Genomic DNA, 20,504 nt, shown 5'->3' with positions numbered 1-20,504 from the left:
TCTTTGCCCTCATTGATCTCCATCGCAAGCATGATGTTGGTGGACGCGTCAGCAACGGACTTTATTTCGCAGCCCACGCCTTTCGGCTTCCGCTTGATCTTGATGACTATGGGCATCCCACCAATGTCTCCACCATGGCCGTACCACGTAAACACTGACTCATCCACCGTCAATTTGTGCCCGGGCCGGATTGAAGTCCGCCACTTCAAATTACACATGTCGATGAGGGGGCTCACAATTTTCCAGCCGCGCCTGGTGTCTCCACTGACTGGTGGACGAATGTGCATGGCAGCAAGAATTTCCTCGAAGCGATTTGCTCCCATGCCGTATCGACGTCCGAAGGCTGGTGCTGGAAGGAGGCCCTCGTGTAGTCAATATAGGATTGTTGGTCTGGTCTGGACCTACTACTACTACTATACGTACTACTATTGGTTCTGACTCTCACAGAGACTACAGCTGGTAGGTGCTAAGACTTATAGTTATATTAATCAAGGCTCAACAAAGAGAAGCACACAGAGAAGAGGACTGGGGAGAACTAACTAAAAGACTGCAATCGAAGAGAGAAGTGACCGAAGAACAAGACTGGAATAGAAGAAGGGAACTCGAATAGAGAGGAGAAGAACAAGAGAAGAACAAGGCAGAAGACTGAGCAAGCGCAGCCTTGGGGGTATATCTAAATCTTACCATGTCAAAGGAGGGAGAAGGGGTGCATGCGGTAAGCGAGAACAGGGTGAGCGGGAAAAGGTGTGCATGCAGTAAGCGAGGCAAAAGGTGAGCAAGGGCTAAGCGGGAACAGGGTGAGCGGGAGGATAGAGGTCAGCAGTGTAGTAGTAAGGGAGGCAAAAGGTCAGCAGCGTTCTTCGGCGCCCGGCTGTACTGTAGCTGTGCTTGTGGGGCCTGATTGCTGACTCACACTCCAACAACAGCTCACACTGTATCTTGCAGGCAGTTTGTGTGATGCATTACAGGAACGTAGGATCAAATAGTGATATTAGAGAGGTTCCGCACTACGTATAGTCGAGCAACTTTACGTTAGTGGGCGGGAAAAACCCGTGAATTCGCGAGTTTGCACTCCACTTATGGAAAGTTGTCTACGGAGAGTATGTAGATAGGGCTCTGATAACGTAGCTGGTCCGTGAGTGGATTGGGGTACACATTTATGACTTTCTCCCCATGTCGATCTGGTCGTACACTGCCGCGTTCGGAGTTGCCAAGGGCAGCTACGTGATTTGAAAACTCCGTATGGCGGAACCACGATGCGCATGCAGTTTACGTAAGACTTTCCGTAGATCGACTACGTTTCTTACTAACGTAATTGCGTTATGCGGAGCCTCTCTATTATTTCTCTCCCGGGCGAGAAGTCAGGGGTGCTTGGGAGCCCCTGGGGGTGCATGCAGCTAACTTCCTGAGCTTGGATCACCATTGCTACTCCTGGCTTTTGTGTAGCCAGTCTGTCAGTTTTGTGCCCAGTTATCGCAATTTCTGACTGCTTATTGAAACTACATGTACGGCGGTGTAGTTACAGTGGTGGACAGTGACTCCTAAGTCGTATCCATGTGTCCTTTATATTTTTACATTTATTATTGGCTCAATATCTGATTTCAATGTTGCTTTAACCCTTTAAGAGCCACAGGAAAATTTCAAAATTGTGCATTTTTTCGTGTTAGCTTCTGTTCTACTCACTCAATCCTCACAATCTAGGGCTTCCTGGAAAGGTCTCCGCAAGAGGAAGAGAATGAGGTCGATCATGATAGCCAGCACACCGTCTATCCAGCGCTAGATCGCAGCGACAGTACGAAAAATGCCCCAAATGCGTCCAATTGCGTCCCGCTCCAGATATTTCATTTTACTTGATCGTGGAGTTCCGATTTTTTCGCTGTGTACTCTTGACAATATCAACAGTGAAACCCGTGCAAATTCGAGTAAACCAGCATGACGAAAAGTCTCAAAACTCTCAATACTAAAGTCGCACTGCGTGCTTTTGAAATTGCCGCGATCGCGGCTCAACTTACAAGTGATTTATCTCAGGAACCGTTGCTCGCAGCGCTACGCGGATTGTTTCTCCCGACAGGTGAGAGTTTTCTCTTCGCCCTGGATATTTCGATCACTGGATTTGAGCGAGATTGGACTGAGTTACGATCTTTTGAAGTTTTGCATTCAAGTATGGGGCGGCTCTTAAAGGGTTAATAGGACTACTATGTTGTGTCTCTCCTGGACACACCATTGCGCCTTCACTGTGTGTAAAGTACGGATGAGAGGAACTCTCGTCTGTACGGACAAATTCCATTGGTCCCGTGGTGTTTGTTCTAAAGAGGTTCCACTGTGCTCTACTGTGTATACTGGTAACGATGGCTTGTTCTCCTTGGGTGCTGCTGTTCTGTTTCCATTCCATATGCAGGTGGAGGATCGATTAGCATCACTGAAAGCACAGTTTGATCAGAAGACGGAGGAGAAGAACAAGCTGGAGTTCCAGGTACTGGCTTTATGCGGCTCTGTCCTGTGCTGTTTGTATTTTCAGTAGAAACTGAATCGTATCTTTTAATTACATCTGATGTAATTAAAAGATACGATGATCTCCAGTCTTTCTGTAGGTGAACTACCAGTTTACCCATCAGTCCTGCATGCACATACTGCATGGTAGGGGCTGTTACGTAACAATTGTATTGTTCCCATCAAGATTTGCAATTCCTAATTCAACGTGTGTAAGCACAACCAGTTTGGCTTAACTCCGGTTGTCTGCTTGCTGCGGTGCAGGTTGACATGTGCGCTAAGAAATTGGAGCGTGCTAAGAAGCTCATTGGCGGCCTTGGTGGTGAGAAGACACGGTGAGTGAGGCCGTGTAGTGGAGTGGTGTGTCCAATGCTTTCGAAGCAATTGGTTGTATAGTACTGCTCAATGAAATCCGATCGCGTGAATCAAGTTTGCGCCTTGCTCCAGTTTGCATCTCAGTGCATACTACTGGTTGTGGACGCTTGCAAGATCCTTTCTTCCCGCGATTGCATTTTGGTTAGCATCTATTTGACATTCTGTTTTTTTTGCATTGACTTTCAGATGGTCGGAGGCTGCAGTTTCTCTGCAGGCTCGCTTTGACAACTTGATTGGAGATATTCTCGTCTCATCTGGTGTGATCGCGTATCTCGGTGCGTTCACGTCCGCGTATCGTGCAGAGTGCGTTGCTGACTGGACGAAACAATGCAAGGTGAGAGTATCATGATGTCTCTTTTAATCTTGACACCAGTCTATGCTTGTACAGACACATTATGTATAGAGGTACATATACTGGGGCTAATGGTCCTTTGCTTTGGAAAAATGGAAGTTTTCGGCTCTTAGAAAAATCACGTTCCTTCTCCTACTCGTTCTATGACAGTCGTATGTGTGTATGCCACTTCTAGTGTCTCACGCTTCTCTCTCCCTCCACCGTCCTCTCCGTTACAACAGAATCGTGGTATACCATGCTCAGCGGATTTCCAGCTAAGCCAAATTCTTGGTGAACCCATCAAGATCCGTGCATGGAACATTGCTGGTCTGCCCACCGACAACTTCTCTATCGATAACGGCGTGATTGTCGACAATGCTCGACGCTGGTAAGACCACCCCCGATTGATGGTAGATAATGGTGTTTGTAGTGTGTGTGTGTGTGGGGGGGGGGGGGGGGTGTCGCTGGAGGACTGGCTGTGCATCGCTGTCCTGTGTCCACGGATGTCCCTACTGTATCTATTCGCCATCAATCTGACTCTTTTCGATGTGATGTTTGTCGCCGATCTTTCCGCTCCCGTTCTGGTTTGAGCCGGCATCACTGTGACCGTACGAAACGGATGTCACGTGCAGCCAGGAACAACTGCCGTCATGAATGCGAGCATTGCGAAAGGCGGTTCTCAAGGCCACAGGACTTGCAATGCCATGCCCAATACTGTTGACTTTGCGATTTCTCTCTCTTCTCTTTTCTCTTCTTGTCGTTGTCTCCCGCTTCTGGGAGCGGCGTGGCCCGATAGGGTAGCTGTACATAGTAGTAGTAGTAGTAGTAGTAGTAGTAGTAGTAGTAGTAGTAGTAGTAGTAGTAGTAGTAGTAGTAGTAGTAGTAGTAGTAGTAGTAGTAGTAGTAGTAGTAGTAGTAGTAGTAGTAGTAGTAGTAGTAGTAGTAGTAGTAGTAGTAGTAGTAGTAGTAGTAGTAGTAGTAGTAGTAGTAGTAGTAGTAGTAGTAGTAGTAGTAGTAGTAGTAGTAGTAGTAGTAGTAGTAGTAGTAGTAGTAGTAGTAGTAGTAGTAGTAGTAGTAGTAGTAGTAGTAGTAGTAGTAGTAGTAGTAGTAGTAGTAGTAGTAGTAGTAGTAGTAGTAGTAGTAGTAGTAGTAGTAGTAGTAGTAGTAGTAGTAGTAGTAGTAGTAGTAGTAGTAGTAGTAGTAGTAGTAGTAGTAGTAGTAGTAGTAGTAGTAGTAGTAGTAGTAGTAGTAGTAGTAGTAGTAGTAGTAGTAGTAGTAGTAGTAGTAGTAGTAGTAGTAGTAGTAGTAGTAGTAGTAGTAGTAGTAGTAGTAGTAGTAGTAGTAGTAGTAGTAGTAGTAGTAGTAGTAGTAGTAGTAGTAGTAGTAGTAGTAGTAGTAGTAGTAGTAGTAGTAGTAGTAGTAGTAGTAGTAGTAGTAGTAGTAGTAGTAGTAGTAGTAGTAGTAGTAGTAGTAGTAGTAGTAGTAGTAGTAGTAGTAGTAGTAGTAGTAGTAGTAGTAGTAGTAGTAGTAGTAGTAGTAGTAGTAGTAGTAGTAGTAGTAGTAGTAGTAGTAGTAGTAGTAGTAGTAGTAGTAGTAGTAGTAGTAGTAGTAGTAGTAGTAGTAGTAGTAGTAGTAGTAGTAGTAGTAGTAGTAGTAGTAGTAGTAGTAGTAGTAGTAGTAGTAGTAGTAGTAGTAGTAGTAGTAGTAGTAGTAGTAGTAGTAGTAGTAGTAGTAGTAGTAGTAGTAGTAGTAGTAGTAGTAGTAGTAGTAGTAGTAGTAGTAGTAGTAGTAGTAGTAGTAGTAGTAGTAGTAGTAGTAGTAGTAGTAGTAGTAGTAGTAGTAGTAGTAGTAGTAGTAGTAGTAGTAGTAGTAGTAGTAGTAGTAGTAGTAGTAGTAGTAGTAGTAGTAGTAGTAGTAGTAGTAGTAGTAGTAGTAGTAGTAGTAGTAGTAGTAGTAGTAGTAGTAGTAGTAGTAGTAGTAGTAGTAGTAGTAGTAGTAGTAGTAGTAGTAGTAGTAGTAGTAGTAGTAGTAGTAGTAGTAGTAGTAGTAGTAGTAGTAGTAGTAGTAGTAGTAGTAGTAGTAGTAGTAGTAGTAGTAGTAGTAGTAGTAGTAGTAGTAGTAGTAGTAGTAGTAGTAGTAGTAGTAGTAGTAGTAGTAGTAGTAGTAGTAGTAGTAGTAGTAGTAGTAGTAGTAGTAGTAGTAGTAGTAGTAGTAGTAGTAGTAGTAGTAGTAGTAGTAGTAGTAGTAGTAGTAGTAGTAGTAGTAGTAGTAGTAGTAGTAGTAGTAGTAGTAGTAGTAGTAGTAGTAGTAGTAGTAGTAGTAGTAGTAGTAGTAGTAGTAGTAGTAGTAGTAGTAGTAGTAGTAGTAGTAGTAGTAGTAGTAGTAGTAGTAGTAGTAGTAGTAGTAGTAGTAGTAGTAGTAGTAGTAGTAGTAGTAGTAGTAGTAGTAGTAGTAGTAGTAGTAGTAGTAGTAGTAGTAGTAGTAGTAGTAGTAGTAGTAGTAGTAGTAGTAGTAGTAGTAGTAGTAGTAGTAGTAGTAGTAGTAGTAGTAGTAGTAGTAGTAGTAGTAGTAGTAGTAGTAGTAGTAGTAGTAGTAGTAGTAGTAGTAGTAGTAGTAGTAGTAGTAGTAGTAGTAGTAGTAGTAGTAGTAGTAGTAGTAGTAGTAGTAGTAGTAGTAGTAGTAGTAGTAGTAGTAGTAGTAGTAGTAGTAGTAGTAGTAGTAGTAGTAGTAGTAGTAGTAGTAGTAGTAGTAGTAGTAGTAGTAGTAGTAGTAGTAGTAGTAGTAGTAGTAGTAGTAGTAGTAGTAGTAGTAGTAGTAGTAGTAGTAGTAGTAGTAGTAGTAGTAGTAGTAGTAGTAGTAGTAGTAGTAGTAGTAGTAGTAGTAGTAGTAGTAGTAGTAGTAGTAGTAGTAGTAGTAGTAGTAGTAGTAGTAGTAGTAGTAGTAGTAGTAGTAGTAGTAGTAGTAGTAGTAGTAGTAGTAGTAGTAGTAGTAGTAGTAGTAGTAGTAGTAGTAGTAGTAGTAGTAGTAGTAGTAGTAGTAGTAGTAGTAGTAGTAGTAGTAGTAGTAGTAGTAGTAGTAGTAGTAGTAGTAGTAGTAGTAGTAGTAGTAGTAGTAGTAGTAGTAGTAGTAGTAGTAGTAGTAGTAGTAGTAGTAGTAGTAGTAGTTGCAGCTGAGGAGTTGGCCGAGGTCGAATTGGCGGATGAGGAATCGTCCGAAGAGGCAGTGGAGCGGAACTCAGTAACTAACATCAACAACGTGGAAGCTATGCCGCTGAATTCTGGGTCGGTGGATATTGTCTCTGCTGACCGGGAGCGCGGTGATGTTCGTTCTCTGGATGGAGGTGATGCGTCAGAGATTTGGCTCTCACTGCGTCCGACGCGTCACACAGTCAACAATGAAACCGCTGATGAGTCTCTAACCTCATCATGGCTTCCGCACCGGCCACCATCAGCTTCAATGGAAATTCCGTCACGCGATGCTAGCGTTAGCGAGGCTGTGATGGAGACTCGCCAGCGTTTAAGAGAAGGCAAGAAGAAGAGAGACGCTAGGGACATAGAGATCCTGGCCACAGTACATGATCACCTGACGCCAGACCAGCGATTCTTGGTGGAGATAGCTGGTGAGAAGGGCGTGTCCTCCTGGCTGACTGTTGAACCAAGGTCCGCCCATGGCACAACACTTAACAAATCAGATTTTCGAGATGCTGTGGCGCTTCGGTACGGTCTACCGCTTGATGGTCTTCCAACGAACTGTGTATGCGGAGCTAACTTGTCGACTGACCATGCCATGGTGTGCCCTTGTGGTGGCTATCCCACCGCAAGGCATAATGAGATACGTGATCTCATCGCTGAACTACTCAGAAGTGTAAGTCCCGATGTGGCAATCGAGCCCAACCTTCTCCCATTTGGTGGTGAGACATTGGCATGGTCAACATCTAACCGATCCCAGGAAGCGCGGCTTGACGTCAGGGCTCGTGGCTTTTGGACGCGGCAGCAGGAGGCCTTCTTCGATATCCGGGTAACGCATCCCAGGGCCACTTTGCTGTCTCGTGAAAAAGCCATGAGCCAATTGGAGCGCAATGAGCGGGAAAAAAAGCGGCATTACGCAGAGCGAGTGAATCAGATCGATCGGGGCACATTCACCCCTCTGGTATTTGCGACCAACGGCATGATAGGGAAGGAGTGTTCCGTGTTTTTGAAGGCATTGGTTAGCCGTATTCTAGAGAAAAATGCTGATTTGGTGTATTCTGTTGTTGTCAATCATTTGCGATGCCGTTTGTCATTCTGCCTACTTCGCTGGTGTATCACCTGTTTACGTGGCTCTAGGTCCTCCTATCGCTCTAAGCGCTCGGCGAGCTTTGTGAATGACTGCCGTGTGCTCTCTAGGGCATAGTTTTTCTTTGTCATCATCTCGCATAATGTCAAAATGTGATCTAAAGTTTGTTTTCCGGTGTCCTGAAGTTTTTTCTTCTGTATGAATCTCGGTTTCATTTCTGGCGGTGTTCAAGCAATTCTGGTTTGGATGTTTTTCTTTCCTTTTCTTTCCCCTTTTTCATGTATAAACATTGCTGTTGCCATTAATATTTGTTACCTTTCTATTTTGTTACAATTTTGCTGTTCGCCTTTTGAATTCATTGCCCTCCTTGCATTCACATCTTCATTGCTTTGTGCTTTCAATAAAAACACATTTCAGTAGTAGTAGTAGTAGTAGTAGTAGTAGTAGTAGTAGTAGTAGTAGTAGTAGTAGGCCCGTAGGCATTGTTATTAGGTGATGATTTCGTGTGAAGCTTTTGAGTTCAAAGTTTTATATTTCAATTGAGTGTTCTATTTTATTCCGAAATTGGGTTGTCTTTTTGCTTTGACTCTTACTTCATGGTGTTGTGAATAAAACCGTTCTCAAGTAGTAGTAGTAGTAGTAGTAGTAGTAGTAGTAGTAGTAGTAGTAGTAGTAGTAGTAGTAGTAGTAGTAGTAGTAGTAGTAGTAGTAGTAGTAGTAGTAGTAGTAGTAGTAGTAGTAGTAGTAGTAGTAGTAGTAGTAGTAGTAGTAGTAGTAGTAGTAGTAGTAGTAGTAGTAGTAGTAGTAGTAGTAGTAGTAGTAGTAGTAGTAGTAGTAGTAGTAGTAGTAGTAGTAGTAGTAGTAGTAGTAGTAGTAGTAGTAGTAGTAGTAGTAGTAGTAGTAGTAGTAGTAGTAGTAGTAGTAGTAGTAGTAGTAGTAGTAGTAGTAGTAGTAGTAGTAGTAGTAGTAGTAGTAGTAGTAGTAGTAGTAGTAGTAGTAGTAGTAGTAGTAGTAGTAGTAGTAGTAGTAGTAGTAGTAGTAGTAGTAGTAGTAGTAGTAGTAGTAGTAGTAGTAGTAGTAGTAGTAGTAGTAGTAGTAGTAGTAGTAGTAGTAGTAGTAGTAGTAGTAGTAGTAGTAGTAGTAGTAGTAGTAGTAGTAGTAGTAGTAGTAGTAGTAGTAGTAGTAGTAGTAGTAGTAGTAGTAGTAGTAGTAGTAGTAGTAGTAGTAGTAGTAGTAGTAGTAGTAGTAGTAGTAGTAGTAGTAGTAGTAGTAGTAGTAGTAGTAGTAGTAGTAGTAGTAGTAGTAGTAGTAGTAGTAGTAGTAGTAGTAGTAGTAGTAGTAGTAGTAGTAGTAGTAGTAGTAGTAGTAGTAGTAGTAGTAGTAGTAGTAGTAGTAGTAGTAGTAGTAGTAGTAGTAGTAGTAGTAGTAGTAGTAGTAGTAGTAGTAGTAGTAGTAGTAGTAGTAGTAGTAGTAGTAGTAGTAGTAGTAGTAGTAGTAGTAGTAGTAGTAGTAGTAGTAGTAGTAGTAGTAGTAGTAGTAGTAGTAGTAGTAGTAGTAGTAGTAGTAGTAGTAGTAGTAGTAGTAGTAGTAGTAGTAGTAGTAGTAGTAGTAGTAGTAGTAGTAGTAGTAGTAGTAGTAGTAGTAGTAGTAGTAGTAGTAGTAGTAGTAGTAGTAGTAGTAGTAGTAGTAGTAGTAGTAGTAGTAGTAGTAGTAGTAGTAGTAGTAGTAGTAGTAGTAGTAGTAGTAGTAGTAGTAGTAGTAGTAGTAGTAGTAGTAGTAGTAGTAGTAGTAGTAGTAGTAGTAGTAGTAGTAGTAGTAGTAGTAGTAGTAGTAGTAGTAGTAGTAGTAGTAGTAGTAGTAGTAGTAGTAGTAGTAGTAGTAGTAGTAGTAGTAGTAGTAGTAGTAGTAGTAGTAGTAGTAGTAGTAGTAGTAGTAGTAGTAGTAGTAGTAGTAGTAGTAGTAGTAGTAGTAGTAGTAGTAGTAGTAGTAGTAGTAGTAGTAGTAGTAGTAGTAGTAGTAGTAGTAGTAGTAGTAGTAGTAGTAGTAGTAGTAGTAGTAGTAGTAGTAGTAGTAGTAGTAGTAGTAGTAGTAGTAGTAGTAGTAGTAGTAGTAGTAGTAGTAGTAGTAGTAGTAGTAGTAGTAGTAGTAGTAGTAGTAGTAGTAGTAGTAGTAGTAGTAGTAGTAGTAGTAGTAGTAGTAGTAGTAGTAGTAGTAGTAGTAGTAGTAGTAGTAGTAGTAGTAGTAGTAGTAGTAGTAGTAGTAGTAGTAGTAGTAGTAGTAGTAGTAGTAGTAGTAGTAGTAGTAGTAGTAGTAGTAGTAGTAGTAGTAGTAGTAGTAGTAGTAGTAGTAGTAGTAGTAGTAGTAGTAGTAGTAGTAGTAGTAGTAGTAGTAGTAGTAGTAGTAGTAGTAGTAGTAGTAGTAGTAGTAGTAGTAGTAGTAGTAGTAGTAGTAGTAGTAGTAGTAGTAGTAGTAGTAGTAGTAGTAGTAGTAGTAGTAGTAGTAGTAGTAGTAGTAGTAGTAGTAGTAGTAGTAGTAGTAGTAGTAGTAGTAGTAGTAGTAGTAGTAGTAGTAGTAGTAGTAGTAGTAGTAGTAGTAGTAGTAGTAGTAGTAGTAGTAGTAGTAGTAGTAGTAGTAGTAGTAGTAGTAGTAGTAGTAGTAGTAGTAGTAGTAGTAGTAGTAGTAGTAGTAGTAGTAGTAGTAGTAGTAGTAGTAGTAGTAGTAGTAGTAGTAGTAGTAGTAGTAGTAGTAGTAGTAGTAGTAGTAGTAGTAGTAGTAGTAGTAGTAGTAGTAGTAGTAGTAGTAGTAGTAGTAGTAGTAGTAGTAGTAGTAGTAGTAGTAGTAGTAGTAGTAGTAGTAGTAGTAGTAGTAGTAGTAGTAGTAGTAGTAGTAGTAGTAGTAGTAGTAGTAGTAGTAGTAGTAGTAGTAGTAGTAGTAGTAGTAGTAGTAGTAGTAGTAGTAGTAGTAGTAGTAGTAGTAGTAGTAGTAGTAGTAGTAGTAGTAGTAGTAGTAGTAGTAGTAGTAGTAGTAGTAGTAGTAGTAGTAGTAGTAGTAGTAGTAGTAGTAGTAGTAGTAGTAGTAGTAGTAGTAGTAGTAGTAGTAGTAGTAGTAGTAGTAGTAGTAGTAGTAGTAGTAGTAGTAGTAGTAGTAGTAGTAGTAGTAGTAGTAGTAGTAGTAGTAGTAGTAGTAGTAGTAGTAGTAGTAGTAGTAGTAGTAGTAGTAGTAGTAGTAGTAGTAGTAGTAGTAGTAGTAGTAGTAGTAGTAGTAGTAGTAGTAGTAGTAGTAGTAGTAGTAGTAGTAGTAGTAGTAGTAGTAGTAGTAGTAGTAGTAGTAGTAGTAGTAGTAGTAGTAGTAGTAGTAGTAGTAGTAGTAGTAGTAGTAGTAGTAGTAGTAGTAGTAGTAGTAGTAGTAGTAGTAGTAGTAGTAGTAGTAGTAGTAGTAGTAGTAGTAGTAGTAGTAGTAGTAGTAGTAGTAGTAGTAGTAGTAGTAGTAGTAGTAGTAGTAGTAGTAGTAGTAGTAGTAGTAGTAGTAGTAGTAGTAGTAGTAGTAGTAGTAGTAGTAGTAGTAGTAGTAGTAGTAGTAGTAGTAGTAGTAGTAGTAGTAGTAGTAGTAGTAGTAGTAGTAGTAGTAGTAGTAGTAGTAGTAGTAGTAGTAGTAGTAGTAGTAGTAGTAGTAGTAGTAGTAGTAGTAGTAGTAGTAGTAGTAGTAGTAGTAGTAGTAGTAGTAGTAGTAGTAGTAGTAGTAGTAGTAGTAGTAGTAGTAGTAGTAGTAGTAGTAGTAGTAGTAGTAGTAGTAGTAGTAGTAGTAGTAGTAGTAGTAGTAGTAGTAGTAGTAGTAGTAGTAGTAGTAGTAGTAGTAGTAGTAGTAGTAGTAGTAGTAGTAGTAGTAGTAGTAGTAGTAGTAGTAGTAGTAGTAGTAGTAGTAGTAGTAGTAGTAGTAGTAGTAGTAGTAGTAGTAGTAGTAGTAGTAGTAGTAGTAGTAGTAGTAGTAGTAGTAGTAGTAGTAGTAGTAGTAGTAGTAGTAGTAGTAGTAGTAGTAGTAGTAGTAGTAGTAGTAGTAGTAGTAGTAGTAGTAGTAGTAGTAGTAGTAGTAGTAGTAGTAGTAGTAGTAGTAGTAGTAGTAGTAGTAGTAGTAGTAGTAGTAGTAGTAGTAGTAGTAGTAGTAGTAGTAGTAGTAGTAGTAGTAGTAGTAGTAGTAGTAGTAGTAGTAGTAGTAGTAGTAGTAGTAGTAGTAGTAGTAGTAGTAGTAGTAGTAGTAGTAGTAGTAGTAGTAGTAGTAGTAGTAGTAGTAGTAGTAGTAGTAGTAGTAGTAGTAGTAGTAGTAGTAGTAGTAGTAGTAGTAGTAGTAGTAGTAGTAGTAGTAGTAGTAGTAGTAGTAGTAGTAGTAGTAGTAGTAGTAGTAGTAGTAGTAGTAGTAGTAGTAGTAGTAGTAGTAGTAGTAGTAGTAGTAGTAGTAGTAGTAGTAGTAGTAGTAGTAGTAGTAGTAGTAGTAGTAGTAGTAGTAGTAGTAGTAGTAGTAGTAGTAGTAGTAGTAGTAGTAGTAGTAGTAGTAGTAGTAGTAGTGTGTGTGTGTGTGTGTGTGTGTGTGTGTGTGTGTGTGTGTGTGTGTGTGTGTGTGTGTGTGTGTGTGCGTGCGTGCGTGTGTGCGTGTGTATGCGTGTGGACCGTCGTGAATAGAGACTGGCCTTTGTCACCATCTAGCCGGCTTAACATGTGTCTCGGGCTTGAGACTTCGTTTGCTGAGATTTTTGCTTTTGACAGGACCCTATTGACCTCTGAAATAAGGAATTCGAGTGGACACGCCCATTACCATAGCGCTGCACATCCGAACCAGTTCCGTTACTTCACAATGCTTCAGCACTCGGTCATCATCAGATAATAGGAACACTGAACACAGCGGAAGCCACATAGCGGCGGAACTGGTTCGGATGTGCAGCGCTATGGGAATGGGCGTGTCCACCCGAATTCCTTATTAAATTTTGATTTCAGAAATGAAGCTGCAAGAAGCCTCGGCCCTTCTTCAGACCTTTTTCACCATTCAAAGTTCTGTTCTTTGTGACTGGAACACTGTCGGTCCTTGCGGATTGTCATTATTGTGCTGTGTTGTATTGAATTGAATTGCGTGGATATGTGTGCATGTGCATGTGCATTACCTGAAGACTACTGTACTGGATATGAATTGGTCTGGAATATTTCTCTTGTTTAGTTTCGCTGTCCAAAGTTGTATCCTGTTCCCATTGTTGTGTTTTTGTCTTTATGCTCACTGCTCAACCAGGCCTCTTATGATAGATCCGCAGGGCCAGGCCAACAAGTGGGTGAAAAACTCCGAAGGCAAGCGGGGATTGCAGGTTGTAAAGCTGACGGACTCCGACTACATGCGTACATTGGAGAATTGCATCCAGTTTGGCAACCCCGTGCTGCTAGAGAATGTTGGTGAAGAGCTCGATCCGTCGCTGGAACCGCTACTGCTCAAGCAGACCTTCAAACAAGGTGAGTGCCGAGTGTACTGCACCTTTCTTTACAGAAGCCAGTGTGTATGTGTGTGTGTGTGTCTTCCTGTCTGTCTGTCTGTCTGCTGGCATCTGTCTGTGTCCATGTGTGTGTTTGTTGGCTGTAAACTGCAAACCTGTAAACGACAGAGAACCCTCAGCGATTTTAGCAAATTGATTTACTTCACTAAGGTTTTGACATCGCTAATTCCTAGTGCTCTGTCATGTATTTTGATAAAATCTTCAATCGTTTATCAACACAATCGGAATAAAATTGCCAATTTTGTCAAGTCAAGTTGGAGAGAAAGCGCGAGCTCCAGTGTGGGGAGCAACACACTTTCCTATAAATTTGTTCTTCGCAGCACTTTGCCGGTTTACTGTAATACGTTTTCATGTGTTCTTGTATGCAGGTGGTGTGAACTGTATCCGTCTTGGCGACACCGTGATTGAATACTCGGCCGACTTCCGCTTCTACGTCACAACGAAATTGCGCAACCCTCACTACTTGCCTGAGCTGGCCACCAAGGTAATAGATGTGCACGAGAGGTTACAGAAACTGTAAATTTCATTTTGTGCATTTATATCTATATGCTATGTACAATGCATGAGCCTGAGAACATTGCTGCGTGCCAACAATTTTCCTGACGAGCCTTTGCTGTCGTAACAGGCCCTGGCTGATGATGTTGCTACTATGTGCGTGTATACGTGTTGATTGTAGGTGACACTGCTGAACTTCATGATCACACCCGAAGGTTTGGAAGATCAGTTGCTGGGCATTGTAGTTGCAAAGGAACGGTGAGTCTGCCCCATTATTTACATAGTCTGGCATGGTTGCTTTCTGCTGGCATGAGATATGCCCTTGTGTCTCTCTAGTCTTAGTAAACTTTGTCTTGTCCTGCTCAACGAGAAATAGGGAAGGATCCCAAACGTTGACGTTGTGCAACTGCGCCTGAATAGTGCATAGCTGACGGCCTGTTGTCAGGCCTGTGAACAGCTCAACTTTAGAAAGTCCACGGCTTGCATTAGATTCAGCCAAGCTGATTGTTTCGCGTTGGTAGGAAGCTCATTGCATCAAGGCGTACGGTGTAGCTCCTAAAGCAGCAACAGGACGTGAGTAGATTAGACCCACTGGCCCACTACAATATTCTTGTGAATCTGTCGTGTGCATATGTTCTGTCTCCAGACCTGAGTTGGAAGAAGAGCGCAATGCACTGATCGTCCAGAGCGCTGCCAACAAGAAGCAGCTGAAGGAAATCGAGGACAAGATCCTAGAAACCCTGTCGTCGTCCGAGGGTAACATCCTCGAGGACGAGTCGGCCATTACTATCCTTGATTCTTCAAAGGTGGGTTGGAGGTACAGTGTAGGGGTATGTACTTTTGCCTAGCTAGTATGGGTGTCGATGCTGTTCAATTCTGTGCGTAAACGGCTACTGTAAAGGGAATTATTTTCATGGAGCAAACCTTTGTGATGACCCCAATGACATGCTCCGCTACGAGGAAGGGTGTCCATGGTGTCTGTTGCTTGCGGCTGCTCCTCGCCTTGCACATTTTTCTTGATTTTTCTGTTTACTTATCTCCTTTCACCCAATACATACCATGCACTTTTTTGCACTTGTAAGTGAATGCATCGCAAGGCAGGCAATAGTTGATTGTGAAACAGTATGAATGCCAGGCCTGAAATTTCTCTCTCTCTCTCTCTCTTTCTGCTTTTTTTCTTTCTTTCTCTCTCTTTCTCCATCTCTCTCTCTCTCTCTCTCTCTCTCTCTCTCTCTCTCTCTCTTTCTCTGCCTGCCTGGTTGCCTGCCTGCTGTTAGGTTCTATCCAATGAAATCAGCAAGAAGCAAAAGGTTGCAGAAGAGACAGAGAAGAAGATCGACGCTTCTCGAGCCGGCTATCGACCAATCGCACAGCATGGCTCCGTATTGTTCTTCTCAATCACTGACTTGCCCAACATCGACCCCATGTACCAGTACTCTTTGACGTGGTTTGTCAATCTGTTCATCAACTCCATCAGCGACAGGTTAGTGCATCCAAGCTGTGAGCTACGATATGTTCCCCAATGTGCATGCTCAATGGCAGTGCTCCCGCATGCAATGCTCTTTTGCTGAGCCGATCATTTCAATGTTGACGACAATGATTTCTCTTGTTGGCCACAGGCCATCGTGAGAATAAAAGATTTCAATGATCTTGCGAACCAAACTGAACTTAATGCTGCAAAAGTTTAGGATTTTCCCCACTACGCATATTCCAGTACACAGGCAACTTGTGGGGACTAAGAACGTACCTGTCTAGATCGGTCTACCCTACCTTTTCGGCACGCAAGGTCACCGGATCTGCTAATCCACGCCAAACTTTGGCTTTTGTTTAGGGATGTTCCTTCCAGCTGACGGGCCATGCATTCCAGAACACCAAGCTACACTGGTCTTATCAGGTGTCTGATTGGTCTTTATGTTTGGCTGACGGGCCATGCATTCCAGAACACCAAGCTACACTGGTCTTATCAGGTGTCTGATTGGTCTTTATGTTTTGCTACCGTACTGCCGGGTGCTGAAGAACTGGGGGTCAGCCTCCTAGCATAGGGCGTTCCTATTTCCATGCACTACAGTCTATGCACAGTTTAGTCACCATGTATACATTGGTATGCTGTGCTTGGTGAAATCCTAGCCTATTTGTTCTTCGGCACTCCGTTCTACAGTACACCCCGGCAGTGCTGTAGTTTTACTGCGTTCTTGTGCTGACCTAACACAGCGTTCGGTTTTACACTGACTTGCTGTTTTCTTGTGGCCTTGTGTCTCAATGTCTCCAGTCTGAAATCGAAAAACCTAGAGCGACGATTGCGCAACCTCACCGACCACTTCACTTACAACCTGTATTGCAACATCTGCCGGTCTCTGTTCGAGAAAGACAAGCTACTGTTCTCGTTTGTTCTCTGCTGCAACTTACTCAGGTCAGTCAACCAGTATGCACTCTCCTGCTTGCTGTTCTGTCTAAACACATTCGTATAATTAAAACCTCATGCGTCCATCGGAGACTATCCGTCTTAGTCCAGTAAGCTAAAGCCCCAGATGCTCCAGCATACATAGGTTGTGTGAGTACATAAGCCCAAGAGTGTGCAACTCTGATCTCCGAGCTATGGGTGCCCTGCGCAGCGCACTGCCTTCGTTACGTTGTGAAATGACGAACCAGCTGCCTGGATTTGAGTTTTCCTTCGGAATTGCGCAAGGGGATGTGTGAAGGCAGGGAGTCGTACAAAGTGTGTACGTTTGTACGGCTGCCCGGTGAATATACGATAAATGCAGGAAAGTTGCCTTGTTCAAGGGTTCGCACCCTGCCTGAAAGGTTTGGGCAGCTTTTTAGGCTTCCAGCCAGATTCTTGTAGTTGTCTTGGAAACTTCTATGTAAATGTGACGTATAGGCTGTTTTGACCCTCGCCTGAAGAGGGCCTTAGCCTCAACGATGTCACGTGCAATGCGGTAAGTGCATAAGCAATGCATGTGCATGGCACATAACATACGTAACCATTCCAAGTCTCCGGGGAAAGCGGATTCGGAATCAGGAAACCGTAGCAGATCAATAATGACGCAATGGCCCACAGTTCGTGGCTACGTCATGCAGGCAGCATGCCGCGCCAGACCCCGTATGCAGAGTTGTACACTCTTTTGGGTTATGTACTCTTGCTGGCTTCTTATGCACGACGAGGCTATTGCTATCGCCGCTAAATGACTCTGCATGGAGCTGCCAAATGACTCTGAGTAGAGCCGCCAAATGCTAAATATAGTTAACCCACATGCATGCACCTGCCACCGCACACCCATGTGTGTGTGCACACACCCGCTAGGCCCTGTGGCCAAGCATAATAATATTATGTACACACGCAGGTATTCCACATTGCAATATGCTTGCAAAACTTGCTCGCACCAGCACACCAAGCATAGAACCTAGTTGTGGGGGTTTGCCATTATCTTTTTCACATTTGTCACTCTTTGAAATATCACCAATGATAGCAAATTGCCGTGTTAGCAAGAGCCATTGGCATTGGGCACAGCAAGCCAATACATGGCTCATAATTCTTATTACCTCATAACGCGCACAGCACGGCAATTTGTAACAAGCACAATTGGCAAATATGTCACCCGGCAACAGCAAACAGGTACATCGTTACAAACATGGTGCCCCGGCAAACTCAACGGGAACGCACCAACACAAACACGGCCCCGGCAACAGCAAACGGGTACGCCGTTACAAACATGGTGCCCCGGCAACAGCAAACGGGAACGCACCAGTACAAACACGGCCCCGGCAACAGCAAACGGGTACGCCGTTACAAACATGGTGTCCCGGCAACAGCAAACGGGAACGCACCAGTACAAACACGGCCCCGGCAACAGCAAACGGGTACGCCGTGACAAACATGGTGTCCCGGCAACAGCAAACGGGAACGCACCAATACAAGCTGGCCTGGCAACTTCAAACAGGCACAACTGACAAACTACGGTACCCAGCAACAGCAAATGGGTACACTGTTACAACATCAGTCCATCACATCAAGATGCCGCTGCCACAACATTGCAGCAGCAACACAGCAGCCATGTATACGTGGCCCTCCCGGCACAGGAAGTGAGTGCAAAATGGGGGGGAGGGAGGGAGAGAAATTACCAGCCTGACAAGGAAAGCACTTCTTGTCCAAAGGAAAAGACAACCAAACTGCATTCGACTAGCTACTGCAGCGCACATAAAGGCAACAGTAGCAGCAGTGCAAAAAATGCAAATTACAGACCATACTCGGCACAGAATAATAATTAGCGCTTGCACCCGAATGCATCAGAGCAGTGTATAGGAAATGGGAGAGCCAAGTGACTACATGCAATGGAAAGTCACAGAGCAAAGCTGCATGCATACCCACGCATTCTCGCAACACCGCACAAGGATGATTGGGGTACACCAGTGTGCTGGTTTCGATCAACTGGTGAAGCGATTGGCGTTGCAAACAGCCAAAGTGATCGCTCACGACTGAGCTGCAGCAGTACCCGCGACCGGGTGCAAAGTTCCCTGATCGACGTTGCAAACAGCCAACCAGGGTGAAGCAGTTGGCGTTGCAAACGGCCAAAGCAATCGCTCATGCTTGAGCGGCAATAGTACCCGCGACCGGGTGCAATGACTACTGATTGGCGTCGCAAACAGCCGACCAATAGTATGCAATTTTCAGCAGAGATAGTAGCAGCAAAGCAACCAGTTGAAGGAAGCTGTTCCCACCTATATAATGTGGGAATGGGAGGGTGGGTGGCAAACAAATTCCGGTTGCTGCTCAGTGACACTGCAAAGGAAAGCGCAAGCCAAAGTCAGCGCAGCAAGAGCTACCCAAGGCGATTTGGGCGCGCATGCGCAGCAGTTGAGTGCACGTGTAAAGCCAGCTCGGTCGCAGCTAGCATGAGATAGAGAGCAGCGCATCGGTCTTATCGCTAACTAGGGTTAGCCCAAAAGCTAACCCAACATTTAATGATATGCATCATGAGACCATCACTACGCATGTGCCCGCGTGGGCTAACTTGGCTTTGATACTCAAAGCCGGCATGTATGCCGATAACCAGTTGAGAGCATGTATTCCATTAATCGGCGCTCACGGAACATGCCATAAGAGCAGTTACCCGTGCAAGCTACAGTCCATTCGTGAAAAGATGGGCCCTGGCTCTGGCAAGCACCTGTATTTGGCGACTTTATCGTACACAGTGCAGTGCTGCAAAATTTGAAATTTGAAAAAGGGTCCAAAAAGGGTACCTGGCGGGGTCGGCTGGATTTTGATATTTTTCCAATTCAGTGCTTTTGGGGCAAAACCTGGCCGAAATCCTATTCTTGTTAGGGCTTGCTTTTTGGAGAAATCGACTTCAGAAACATAATTGGAAGAGGATTCCACAGGGGATTGCAGAAAAATTCTAAAATAAGTTTGAAGAAGGGCTGAGGCTTCCTGCAGCTTCATCTCTGAAATAAGGAATTCGGGTGGAAACACCCATTCCCATAGCGCTGCACATCCGAACCAGTTCCGTTATTTGTGTCAGAGCTCAAAGTTTGACCCATGTATGGCCAAAACCTAGAAGTCCATATTTTTATGAATGGACTGTAGGCAAAGGATTAAATATCAGAATTTGGTATCAGGGGCTAAGGCCATTGCCGCAGCCACTGCCTTGGCTGCCGTTGTATGAATGTACAGGCAGGCATCGCTCTTCCATCTTCCCACCCCTCTGATTATGGAGTCTGGCAGCACCTATTCGGAACGAGTGGCTGGCGTACAACGCAGAGTCAACGCCGCAACTGGTGAGCAGCATCCTCACAGTTGCCGTGAATGCCGGTCGGGATAGAGGCTTACCATTCCCCAGCGGACACAGAGGCCCACCTGGGCCTTGTATGTGCGCCGAGTGTTCAGGGCAATAGCGTGTGACGCGTAATACACTACATCAGCAGGCGTGGCAGGCGGGCTGTGTCTGCTTCCAGGCGAGCCGATGGTGCTGCTTTGCGAACGTCCAGTTGTTTGCGGTGGGGAAGTCATGGCATCAGACTTTGTCTGTGCTGTGGTAGATGATGGTGTCTCCAGCGTTTCTCTGTACACTGCCCAAATCATGATGTTGATCTCAGTGTTCCTTTGCTTTTCAGTTGCAATGTAGAAATATATATGTTGGACTCAGTATAGCGTCCAGCCCCTATACGATGTCCAACCCCTATATAGAGTCTATTGGTCCAAAATCCACTGTACAGAGTCCAAACTTGGAATCAACTATGAGCTCAAAGTTTAGATGGACATCACTCTCTGTATAGAGTCCAGCCAATTGGCTTCACTAAAAAGAGTCTTTATGTGGACAACACTCCCTGTACAAAGTCCAGCCAACTAGGCATCCACTATACACAGTCCAAAATTATTGAGACTACTATTGAGGAACATACATGTATTGTTCTCAAATTATTGTGCACGCACTAGGCCTAGCACGCATGCATGCACAAACACAGACACACCGGCACCCACACACACGCCAAGAAAACAATAAGAAGAACCAGGACCGGAAAGGGAATAGGCTCTGATGGAGAGCCAAGGATTTATGTATAGCACAGAAGAGGAACGAGGAAAAGAGGCACAATTGATGCAGTGAATTGTTATCATCGCTGATAATAGCGTTTCCGAGCGGGTCCTCGGTATGGCTCTGGACCCCTGTACCAGTCTTCTGGCACGGGGTCCAGAAACTGATTGTGCCAAACGCGCACAGGGGACACATGACGGGGCCGCAGATGAGCTCCTGCGAAGGAAGCTTTGGCCCCACCGTCATCGACCTCAACTTCATACAGCAGAAATCCTCCCTCCTGCACATCATGCCGAACGACAACACCTTCGCGCCACTGTGGATGAAGGGCAGCCACGCCTGCAGCACCGCCAAGATTGGCAGCGCGGTAAAAGCACACAGTTTCACCTACGGCATCCTGGGTCTGCTCTGCCCGGCCTTCCGGGTTATTGGCCCATTGAAGCTCAACTGGATAACACTCTGCGTCACCATACGTGTCATCTGA

General features: G+C 43.7%; 2 protein-coding genes across 2 annotated transcripts in view; both read left to right on the top strand.

The window, feature by feature from the left end:
* The window catches only part of LOC135821037 (dynein axonemal heavy chain 12-like), a 96,025-nt gene that overhangs the window by 64,352 nt on the left and 11,169 nt on the right, over positions 1-20,504 (top strand). The window contains exons 68-78 of the mRNA XM_065334133.1: positions 1,702-1,715; positions 2,191-2,473; positions 2,755-2,825; positions 3,052-3,199; positions 3,439-3,584; positions 12,743-12,957; positions 13,367-13,482; positions 13,675-13,751; positions 14,140-14,299; positions 14,771-14,976; positions 15,763-15,903. Coding sequence (XP_065190205.1) covers positions 1,702-1,715; positions 2,191-2,473; positions 2,755-2,825; positions 3,052-3,199; positions 3,439-3,584; positions 12,743-12,957; positions 13,367-13,482; positions 13,675-13,751; positions 14,140-14,299; positions 14,771-14,976; positions 15,763-15,903 — 1,577 coding nt within the window. The remainder of the gene's footprint in view (positions 1-1,701; positions 1,716-2,190; positions 2,474-2,754; positions 2,826-3,051; positions 3,200-3,438; positions 3,585-12,742; positions 12,958-13,366; positions 13,483-13,674; positions 13,752-14,139; positions 14,300-14,770; positions 14,977-15,762; positions 15,904-20,504) is intronic.
* LOC135817311 (uncharacterized protein DDB_G0271670-like) lies at positions 9,547-10,698 on the top strand (the record flags this gene model as incomplete). The annotated part of the gene is made up of 1 exon (XM_065330474.1): positions 9,547-10,698. A coding segment is annotated over one exon (1,152 nt), but the record flags the coding sequence as incomplete, so codon positions are not given.

Source organism: Sycon ciliatum, chromosome 1 (assembly GCF_964019385.1).
Source record: "Sycon ciliatum chromosome 1, ocSycCili1.1, whole genome shotgun sequence".
Taxonomy (NCBI): Eukaryota; Metazoa; Porifera; class Calcarea; order Leucosolenida; family Sycettidae; genus Sycon; species Sycon ciliatum.
The sequence above is the reverse complement of the archived record's forward strand: the minus strand, read 5'-3'. Positions and strand labels throughout refer to the sequence as shown.